This window comes from Pterocles gutturalis, unplaced genomic scaffold (assembly GCF_000699245.1).
Source record: "Pterocles gutturalis isolate BGI_N339 unplaced genomic scaffold, ASM69924v1 scaffold47640, whole genome shotgun sequence".
Taxonomy (NCBI): Eukaryota; Metazoa; Chordata; class Aves; order Pterocliformes; family Pteroclidae; genus Pterocles; species Pterocles gutturalis.
In genome coordinates, this window is record NW_010145057.1 from 1 (window position 1) to 11,250 (window position 11,250).

Sequence of the window (11,250 nt, forward strand, 5' to 3'; positions counted from 1 at the left end):
GGTGTGCCTCACACCTCGAGCAGCTTTGGAGCCTCGCTGACTGTTCACAGAGTATTTTTTTCCTAGTGCTGATGTACCTGGTTTCATAAAAATATAATGGACCAAATATGTTACAGCAGGAGCTGAGATCCAGGATGGAAAAGGGACCTCATTGCTCTGAGTTCTTCATAAAAGCCAAAGGAGTCATTGGCCATTTATTTTGTAATATGTTTGTTGATGTTATGGAGCAGAAGCTAAGATTGGAAATGTAGGACTCCTGAAATATTTATAATATTCCTAAAGCACAAGTGGATATAGTTTAAATGTTCAGTGAGAGTGGAATGTTTTGAAGGCGCTTGTGCTGCAGGTTGTGATGAGATGTGGTGTAATGCGCTTCCCATCCGCTCGATGTGCGGTTTGAGTGGTTTTGTTGAAAGTGGCACCTTTGAGGAAGGGCCTCTTGGGAAAGCCATGCTGGCTCTTCTTGTGCTGTAGTTCCAGCAGTGACCATTGCTCTTCCAGCAGCGGCTCATCCAGCGCTCTTCTGAAGCCTTCCTCAGTTACTAAAGCCCAAAATGTACATCTTGGGAGGCAAGAGTGGAAGTTGGGAGGAAATAACATATTATGAGGCAATGTTTTTGCTCTTGGCTGACATGTCCTGCTGCTCAGCCAAAGTAGCAGCATCAAAAATTTAATTTTTTGTGGAAGTTCGTGCAGTAATCCTGGAAGAAATGAGTGTAAGCTTCTGTTCATACTGGTAGTTCTGAAGATTCTTGAAATCCACTGCAGGTTTTTCAGGTGCCCTAATCCTTTTTGGGGTGTTTACATACTAACATTTGAAATGCAGAATAAAACTTGCATATTGCTGATAAACTGTTCAAAAATAGCGTCTGCTGCTTTGTTGGTGAAGAGAACTGTGGTGCTGATGTTCTGTCCTGATGCATAATCATAGGAACAACGTGAGCTTTGGTGAAAACTTTCTCAGGGAGAAAGTAATGAAATGGCCAATTTCGTATCTGTGTTGCTTTGATTAAAGGATCTTTGGTCAGAGAGGCACGGTCTGAACTAAATGCCCAGGAGAGGTGTTGTTAAGGAGAGGAGAGAAGTAAGCTTTCGTCTGGGCTGTACATACAATAATGCTGGTTTGTGCTTCTCCATTTTAGATACTGGCTTTTAGAGATGATCTTAAACTGTAGGTGGGAGAAAAGCAGCAAATTAAGGTTTATGATGAAACTCCGTAGACTAGACACATGCAGTCCACAACCACATCAGTGTTCTTGGGTTGAGCTGTTGTTGTTTAAGAGGATATAGCATTGGATAAAAATTAGAATAACTTTTAAAAGTGAAATCATAGCAAGGATTATAAAACTACTAACGTAAAAAAATCAGAAACAGTAGTGAAGTGGTTGTTTTAGCATGGGCTTTAAAATAAAGGTCTAGAAAATTGAAGGTAGGTAACAGGTTGAAAAATTAAACTGTGGCAGTTCACCCAGCAGGAGGGCCCTTGAAGGCAGGTGATGAAATTGTTATCAATGAAAACAGCCAGAGCATGTGCTTGTTCTGTAGGGGTATCTTGGAAATACCATACCCAGCCCTGCCTGTTGGCTGACCTGTGGAGTTCTGTGGTGTTTTATGTGCACATATGTGTGCGAACAGTTTAGGTGTGTTCGTTCTTCTGTATTTCAAGATGTGAACTACAATTCTCAACTCTCACGTGGCCGCTTTGTGTCGGTTTGATGCGTTACTCCTTTGTGAGTGGGGTTTGCTGCTGGAAATCTCACAGACTTTTAGTCCCTGGTCATCACGTACTGCAGTTGTCTCTCTGGTTTCATGCAGACACGAGGGACGTGTGATTTTTTGAGGAAAGTTAAAGTAAATTCCTTTAGTGAAACTTCACTCTCTAAAATTTGGTCTTGTCACAGGCAGGAGTTTTATTTTGTCCTCTGCTGTTACTTCTGATTTTGTTGTGCTTGAAGCGGGTGGGGATAAGAGCAGCCTGTATATAAGAGGCTGGGAACATGACCCAGGAGTTGGTATTACAAGTCGTAAGTAGGTAATTAGACAGAGAGGAACTGAGTAGTTGGTGAAAGGAACAGATGCATTTAAACTGAAAATAGGCTTACGGAGATGCTCTGTTGAAACTCGGGAATCGTTGCTGATAGTTAGGAATCTGTTTGGTGAATCGACTCTTGGAACAATTTTGTAAAGATAAAGCATTCGTAACACTGTCGAGTTTGCTTCGTTCCCGTTGTACCTCAGCATTACTTCAGACATTCTGATTTTTTCCAGTGATGTTTCTCCTGTGTATCAGCACGCCCCCAGTTATGTAAAAGCTGGTTATTCTCCCCACTCACAGCTGCATCTGCCTGCAAGGGATCAGTTTTAAAAGAATCCTGCTCTTAACAGAGGCTTAAACCTCTCTGTCAGAGAGAATGTGCTGGCTGCTAGCTGAAATCCGAAGTGCTGAGTTGCCAGTTCACAGACCCGCAGGGTTCATAGCTCTCGCCACGCAGCGAGGGCTGGCAGCACAGCACTGCTGCAGCCGCCACCGGGCAGGACAATTATGTAATCAGAGATTGAAGTTTCCCTTTAAAATATTTAAAATGCTGAGGTCAGAATAGGAAAGGTTGGGTGTTTTTAATCTGCTCGTGTTTTGTGATGTAAATGTTTGGTTGTTCTGGGTGATGAGTTGTGGTTGCTTTGGAAGGGCTCCACAGTCCATGTTGGGAGATGACCTATTTGTAGCAATAATCCCAGCCTGGAGCAGCCGGAGAAGGTTTCACTAGTAGATCATGTTCTTCAATATCACCACTTAATTTGTTTCTCATGCCATCCTGTTTATGTACTCCTTCAGCTTCTTTATTTTTGTTTTAAACAGATCTCCTCATTCACTTCCTTTAGGAGCTTCCTTTAAAAAAAAAAAATCCAAAATTGTTTTTCCATCACAACTTTTTAACTACTGTCGTCCCACCAGTGCTGCCCAAGGCTGGTGGTAGTTAAGCAGTACAACAGAATGAACTGTTGGCAGTGTGCTTCCAGAACATTTCTGTGGTGTCTGTTGTGGCTGAGGAGCCCTGGGCTGGCTCTGGCTCCACGTACATCTCCTCGGCCGTGGGTGCTGCAGTGCCCTTCCTGTGATACAAAGGAGATGTTGGGTTTAGGTGTATGGAGAGCATCTGCCTGTACCCTGCGCTTAAAATACATCTGTCCCGTTCTTTCCAGTTCACGCTGTTTATTGAGGTAACCTTGACTGTGGCCTTGCTTTAATCCTATAGACAGCAGGCAGCTTTCTCAGTGTTAATTTTAACATACTGTATGTCGTTAAACTTAATTAGCACATGATAAGGTTTTGCTTTTGAAAATAAAAGCTTTGAAAGCCTCTGTCAGTTACTAGATGTGTGGATTTAAATATGAGACACTTGTTGAAGTTGGGAATTTTATGTCCATGCTCTGTTAAATGCCATTAGTCACCCAAAACAGCGTTAACATCTTCCTTTGTATTTTACAGTGAAAGGCAAAGAACAAGAAAAGACCACAGATGTGAAAGCAATTAAAAGTAAGACCCATATTTATTTTGTCTATAAATTCAGATATCTCATGTGATCTGCCGTTTTTATTTTAACCAGTGGAATAATTTCCTTGTGGCTGAGCGCAGATGTGACCTATGCGTTAAAAACAAACCCAAAACTTAATTCTGTTTCTGAGTATTTATAGTAACTAATCTTTTCTAGTCATCTTGCTGAATCTGTAAGTACAGAAGGTTATTAAATCATGTCAGACATGAGCTTTAATTCAAAGTGATCATGCAGTTCGGTCACCTTGCGGATGGTGATTATTCCTTATCTACAACAAATTGCTTCTGAAGTTTCTTGCTTGCATGTAGTGCACTGTGCAGTTGTGAAAATGCCGCTTAACTGTGTCTAATGTGCAAAAGAGGCTGCCGGTGTCTGACTTGTTGTGGCTTGTGAGGCTGAAAATGTGAATCCTGGTCAGCGCTGCTCCATGTGATACAGAAATCTCGCTCATAATCAGTTGGGAGAGAAAAAAAATTGATGGGAAGGAGTTTCATAAACTGTGGGCAAAGAAGATTATTTATCCTCTTGGTTTTTATGGCAATACTAAAAGGAGATGAGGTAATTTGTGTGAATTTCATGTGTTGCTTTTATATCCTCAGAGAAGATCCTATTTCTGTACTTGTTAATGTGTGATCTGGATATCCAGAGGAAGTTAAAGGCTGTGTTCACCTTGGTCTTTCAAATCAAATATAGGAAGCAGTAAGTTGTATCCGTTTAATATCACACGCTGTGATTTCAGTGCACCTGCTGTCTCCGATGACTAGCTGAAAGGGGTTGCATTCCCTGTAAATAAAAATAAATTTGAAATTTTATTGTATTCCACTTTGTGAGGTGCTGCAGGCAGAGAGCATCTTCCCGGTTTGGTGAGCAGCTGCTCCACGGTCTGTATGACGTTAGGCCAGTGCTGTAGTGCTGTCTGGAGGTTTTGGAACAGGTGTTTGATCCTTAGATTAAGTAGAACAATTTTTCCTCAAATGTTGATAATATAAAATTAAATTTGACTCTAATTCACAAAAGCCTAAACCCTTAGGAGGAGCATGCTGCTGGGTCTGTGTGAGTGTCCTCCAGCAAGTTTTCCCCAGTTACTGTCATCAACCAAGCAACTGGTTGCTGTCTGTTGGCCTGGGAGAAAATGTGTTTTCTCCCTTATTGCCGGTATTAAATACCAAAGGCTTTGTAAGAGGTGGCAAGCAGCGTCTTGGTACCAAACACTGCTGATGGAGAGGTGCTTTGCAATAGCGTGAACACTTTAACTCTCCTGGACCGTTGCTCCTCAGGTGTCTGTTACCATGACGTGCAAGTGTGAAGTTGCCAACTTCTGTCATCATGTATCATAAAATTGTGAATAAAAATAAAGTTATGCTGCATGAAGGTCGTCAAAACCAGGTTGCTTTGACACCTTGATGAAACACATTGTTAGGAAGTCGTGTGCTGCGGTGGTGTGTCTTCGGGCTGGCTGTAGGAGTCAGAGGTGTAAGGTGTCCTTGCATGACATCGGAATCAAGTGCAGTTTCCTGAGAGCTTTTGGAATTGTTATGAGCATGTTTTGTTTTTTGAGCTTTGTCATCAATTAACAATTTGTTGATGTTTTTTCCCTGGCAGAGCTTTGTGCAAGGAAGTTCTTCTTTGTTCTCTCTGGGCTCAAAGAGCCAGCGGTGTTCTAAAACAGCTAGACGAGGTTAAGGCTTGTAACCTGGGTTTCATCAGAGATCTTTCCTTATTGCTTTTTCTTAAAACCAAATAGAGGCAAAGAAAATGTTTTTGAAAAATATTCTTGTTATAACTCACAGGTAGGTTTGTAGCTTATAATTTTGTAACACATTGTAACTTTCAAAAAGGTATGGAAATGAATTGGCAAGAACATTGCAACTAAGCTAAATTGTGACGAAGCATTAGGCTGTTACAGTAGCGGGTATCAAGGAAGCAGAGGAGTCAGGAATAACATTTCATGTGTAAACTTAGACTTGGCATCTTTTGGTTAGCTACTGAATAAAGGAAAATGTGTGTGGGTGGGTACCACTGATCTATTGGAAGTGAGTTTATTCTATAGTAAAACCCATTTATTTCTGTAGCCTTTCCTCTTACCAGACCCTTGTTCGAGGATGGCACACAGTGGTACAATGAGGTTTTTAATAAGATTGACTCTTGCAAACTCTCTGGTGTGTCTTGGTGTGCTTTGCGTTGGGTACTGCTCAGAAGAGTTCTTGGGATCCTTGTCTTTTAATCCTTCCTGTCTTGATTCCAGCTCCAATACCAGTACATTCCCCTCAGAGAAGCACTAGGAATCATGCCTTGCTGGAGGCTGCAGGACCAAGCCATGTGGCGATTAACGCCATCTCTGCCAACATGGACTCTTTCTCTAGCAGTCGGACAGCTGCCCTTAAGAAGCAGCCAAGTCACATGGAAGCTGCTCATTTTGGAGACTTAGGTAAGGCTTCATCAGCTCTATGGTAATGTCAGCAGGTTTTTTTTTTTTAAATTCTATGTAAATTACTGGTGTGCTCACCATCCTTTGGTTTTCAGACAAGAAGATTAGGTAATTTTAAAAGTTGGCAGCTGTTACAACAGCATCTGTGTTGCCCGAGGAGGGTTTTGAATGGGACAGTACATGTGTTTATGAAGAGGTTCCTTTACTTTGTGTGCCACCGTTGTGTTGGAATCGTCTCTTCTCCAGTGGCGTGGCAGGGCATTTGTGTATGGCATACCAGTGTCTGTAGTGCAATATGGAGTCATTGCCATGATATTTTTCTTTAGGCAGATCGTGTCTGAATTATCAGGCTCAAGAGACCAAATCAAGCCTTTCAAAGACCCTTGAACAAGTTCTGCAGGACAATGTAGCCCTCCCTTATTTTATCCAGTTTATGGAACTGCGCAGAATGGAACACTTGGTGAAGTTTTGGTTAGAGGCTGAAAGCTTCCACTCCACGACATGGTCCCGTATCAGAGCACACAGCCTGAACACAGTTAAGCAGAGTTCATTAGCAGAGCCAGTGTCACCCTCAAAACAGCAGGAAACTGTGTCGTCTTCTCCAACTGGATTGTTTGAGGAGAGACTGGAGGATTCTAGCACAGCCCATCTGCTCAGGACCAAGCCAGTGGCTTCAGACAAGAACGACAGAACTAGCAACAGCCAGAACCACGTGCTCTCGGGTCAGGAGAGCGATAATGCCAGTGTTCTTTGTCTTAGAAAGTCTGAGACCGGGACTCATTCTGTTCCAGCTGATCAGCAAGAATCTTCCAAGCTTACGGTATCAAATAGAAACAGCCCCTCCTCTGCACTAAAAGACTTGTCAGGAAAACTAATGAAAAGTAAGTGCCGTGTGTTCCCTTTCTTTAAAAAGATGGGGAGATGGGGAGCATCCTCGCTGCTGCTTGTTCTGTACAGTGAGCTGCCTCAGTTCTCACATGTTCTTACTAAGTATGATGTGATGTTGCGAGGAAGAAAATAATCTTGTGTGTCAGTAATGTTAACTTGCTGTATAAGCTAATGGTCAGTTTGAGCTATGTATTGTTTGGCTGGTTGTTTAAAAATAAACACGCTGCTGAAGAGACTTCAGAACCATTACGTTCTCCGATAAGCCTAGGTTACTTCCGTTCCTATATTTAAACAATGTTCATCTTAAGAAATGAAGATGAACATTGCAATGTCCCATCCTTCCCTCACCCATCCCACCCCCAACTTAAAAGAATTGCAGAACGTTTGGATGATGTGGCTGGGAATTGATAATTAACAGTAAATATCCTATATCCCATTAAATGACATAAGTAATGGTTACAAAGACTTGTAGAAGTTTTTGTATGGAACATACTGGTTTTGTTCTTGGATTTATTTGATAGAGTCCCTCCCCTTGTAACTGATTTGTTCTCATTTGGAGTGTACGTCTTCAGAGGCTACTGGAAGTAAGGATGAAATTAAAATACTTACTTTTGGTAGTAAGCTACATGCACAGTAACCTGTTTCTCCACATCTGCTCTGTCCTCCCTCATTTGTACAAGTCTACTGACAAAAAAGAAACACTCCTTTCTTCATATTTGTTCCTTTTGTTTGCTTAACTATTTCCTTGTGTTGCATCCCTTCCTCTTGCTGTTTTTCTTTCTCATACAGTTATTTATCATGTACCTCTGCAATACTTCAGCCCCAAAGTATTTTAAACATGATGATACTTTACTCATGAAAAGCACCTCAGCTTTCTGATGTCTAAAAAGAATTTGAAAGGACTAGGTCCTCTTTGCAGAGTCTGAGGAGTCTATAGTGTAATTTTTTTCCTCTCTTCCAGAGCAGTGTCCCATCTCTCTTGAAGGATGACATATAAAGTGTACATCTTGTTCTAAGGCATCCCATCTTTTTTTTTTTTTTCCTTTTAATTCCTTTATTATGCAAGTGCTTTCTATCCTCTCTGATGAGAGATAGAAATTGTGAACTTCACTGCAGTCCTTGCTGCAAAAGTGTTGTTTCTGGGACAAAGGCATGCAGCTGCGGAAGAGGCTGCTGGCTTGTCTGGTGGAAGGGAATTCAGAGCTACGTCGCTTTATTCCATCTCGCTAGTCAGTCCGTGCTGGGCTTATTGTGACCTGGCTAGAGATGACCCAGACACTGCAGCTTGTCGGTTGCAAAGTGTCGAGCAGTGGACTGAAAGCTCCATGGGAGGGAAGCTTGTTGGCAGTTAGATACTTGCTTTTCTGAAGAGCAGACTGTTGTTATTCACTCCTCATTTTAGACATATGCCAAAGAATTCAAAGTTTGATTCTGTATTTCTTCCTTGTAGGTATAGAACGGGATGCAGTTAGTACTTTTACCAAATATATTTCTCCAGATGCTGCTAAACCAATACCTATTACAGAAGCAATGAGAAATGACATAGTTGGTAAGAACGTATACTGCCTACTCATTTCAGAGCTTCCTCCTTCCCCATAAAAATGTATCTTTAATGCCACACACACTCATTTCTTTTCATTTTTATGAATTTCAAAGTGAGTTGTAAAAAGGTAGTAGATCACATTACAAGTATTGGTGGATCTGACCTTTCAGTAGTCCTGTGCAATATCCCCCAAAGAACTTTCAGAGACTTTGCTTAAATTAGTGAAAGAATTCCTGGTGTTTATGGAGGGAATCCAGATTTGACCCTCAGTCGAATATTTTAGCTGTAATAGCTGTTCAGCTGTCTGCAGTACTTTAAAAGCTCTTTTTGCACAGTCAGAACCATCTGATTCTAGTGAATTTGAACTGCAGTTTTTCATTAACTAGTCATCATTCATGTCTCAGCTCAATCAGCCAAATGCACGTTAAAATTAACCTGGTCTGTCTTTGCAGCAAAGATTTGTGGGGAAGATGGACAAGTGGACCCCAACTGCTTTGTTACAGCGCAGTCAATAGTGTTCAATGCAATGGAACAAGAGTAAGTTGATTGAACCCTTTGGTTCCTGTATCTGTTGTCCTTTTGCAAAAGGTGGTTCTGTTAAAAATGTTTGTGGAGGCATAACCGTATAATCACTTTTTTGTGCAGTCTTCTATATCTGAAACTGCTCTGATCTCTTCCCCCAAATCCATTCTTGTGATCATTTGCTGAAGTTGTACGTGCATGCTATTATTGCGTTCTTTATCTCTTTCTTCTGTCACTTGTAAACGTGCTGTTTCTTGCTTGTTTTGCCATTATCCAACCAAAAGTACAAGACTTCTGGGGCAAGAACTAATTGGTTCATAAGGTGCCTTGAATGCTGTTGACCCTTAATAACTAATTGTTATTCTATCTGTGTGCAGGCACTTTAGTGAATTTTTGCGAAGTCATCATTTCTGTAAATATCAGATTGAGGTGCTGACTAGCGGGACTGTTTATCTGGCTGACATACTTTTTTGTGAATCAGCCCTGTTTTATTTCTCTGAGGTGAGTGTTAGGTTTTGGGTTTTTTTAATTATTCCTTTCTATCAAATGGAAAAAAACCTATTCATCCTCTGATGGCTCTAATAAAGACACCTCAAATAGAACCAAATAGATCAGGCGTATCTTTTTCTGGGAGAAAATGCATTAAACAGTTTCCTGCCTATGTGTAGAACTATTTCAAATGTTTAAAGCTGTACACCACAATGTAGAAGGAGTATTCGTGTGTATCTTCTCCAGTTTAGCAAGTGCTTCTAAGTGTCTGGCTGCTTTGTAGAGGCTTTGACGCAGTCGTCTGAATCTTGCCGGATGAAGCAGTGACTTTGAAAACCTTAAGCGTTCTTACAGATAACAAATAATTCACCAGCTTTACACAGAGAGGATACCAGGTTGGAGTGTAGCAGGTTAAACATACGATTTTTACAGTTGTGGGGGTCCTGTACCTTTAGGGAATCATCTGTTAGTAGTAAGATACTTGTCCTGATAGTCTGACAAGCCGGTGTAGTTTGAAACAGCAAGCTGGGAAACTGAGACAATATGCTGAATTCGGTGTAAGCTAAGCGTGGCATGAAAACAGCATTTCCTCTGTCTTTAGTATGATCAAATAAATAGTTGTTTGGAAATTAAATGTGAAAATTGGTACAGAAAATAAATGTGGCAAGTTCCTTTTTTTTTTTTTTTTGTTTAAAACTAAGTCTGTCTGCAACACTGTATCTGAAAATTCAGAATATTTATACACCCTGGTGACAGTTTCTCATCATAAATATATGGACTATGTTTCTTGTTGGGAAAGCAGGAAAAAGCATGTTGGTTTGTGCTTATTAAAAGTTTCACCCTAAAACTTCTTTAATTTCTTCTCTCTTCTTAATTTCCCTTCCAGTACATGGAGAAGGAAGATGCAGTTAACGTATTGCAGTTCTGGTTGGCAGCAGATAACTTCCAGTCTCAACTTGCTGCCAAAAAAGGCCAGTATGATGGGCAAGAAGCACAGAATGATGCCATGATTTTATATGACAAGTGAGGGAGTTCAACAATTATTTGTTTCTGAAGCTCTAATTTTGTGCTTGTAATCCTGTGTTGCACTGTGCAGAAGGAACTCTTAGTTTGCAAACTGTACAGTGCAGTCTTGTGCTGTTATGCTGAAATGCATTTTATTAAGGTGGCCTTTGTGTATGCACGCAAGAACTTTTAAAATTTTTCTTTATACACAAGGAGAAAATCCTTATAAAGACTCTGTTCTTAAACACAAATCAGACTTTTCACGACTTGATTGCTTGAGTTAATGTTTGATCATGAAATATCAAAGCCAACTGGTTGCTGTTTGAAATTGTGAAGGATTTTAACCTCATAGCAGGTGCATCGCTGTAGAAAAACCTGCAGGTTCAGATACTGTTACCTATTTGAAGTAGGCTGTAGGAGATGTTACTGCCAGAAGTGTATTACCCTAGTAGGGAATAATAATTGGGGAGGAAGCAAAACAATTCACTCTGACTTTCATTGCTCATCCCCCACTTCATCCACAAACTCAAGTTTCCAGGGATGTGACAAGTAGAGGAAATGCTGCTTCAGAGTTCTGGGTGTTTCCTGCTTCATTCTTGCTTCCCTGCTACAAAGCCATGTGTGTAAGATTCTGCTCAGCAGGAGCCATATGATGCTCTGTTTCTTTTATCTGTATCTTCAGGGCAAGGCTTTATCAAAAAATGTTTCTGTGAATTGGGGATTTTTTTTTTCCCCTGTACTTGTGAGGATCGGGTGTATGTATGTTTTTGAAGGCAGCCCCATCTGGTGGCTGCAGCACGATTAACGGTCTTTGGCGGAAA

The 11,250-nt window shown here is 41.0% G+C and overlaps 1 protein-coding gene across 1 annotated transcript in view; it reads left to right on the forward strand.

Moving 5' to 3' along the window:
- Window positions 1-3,487: 3,487 nt before the first annotated feature.
- The window catches only part of AKAP10 (A kinase (PRKA) anchor protein 10), a gene marked incomplete at its 5' end in the record, with an annotated part of 14,991 nt that continues 7,228 nt past the window's right edge, over window positions 3,488-11,250 (forward strand). Inside the window, 7 exons of the mRNA XM_010085271.1 lie at window positions 3,488-3,535; window positions 5,800-5,982; window positions 6,309-6,863; window positions 8,321-8,419; window positions 8,866-8,950; window positions 9,313-9,436; window positions 10,311-10,447. Of these exons, the coding sequence (XP_010083573.1) occupies window positions 3,488-3,535; window positions 5,800-5,982; window positions 6,309-6,863; window positions 8,321-8,419; window positions 8,866-8,950; window positions 9,313-9,436; window positions 10,311-10,447 (1,231 nt within the window). The remainder of the gene's footprint in view (window positions 3,536-5,799; window positions 5,983-6,308; window positions 6,864-8,320; window positions 8,420-8,865; window positions 8,951-9,312; window positions 9,437-10,310; window positions 10,448-11,250) is intronic.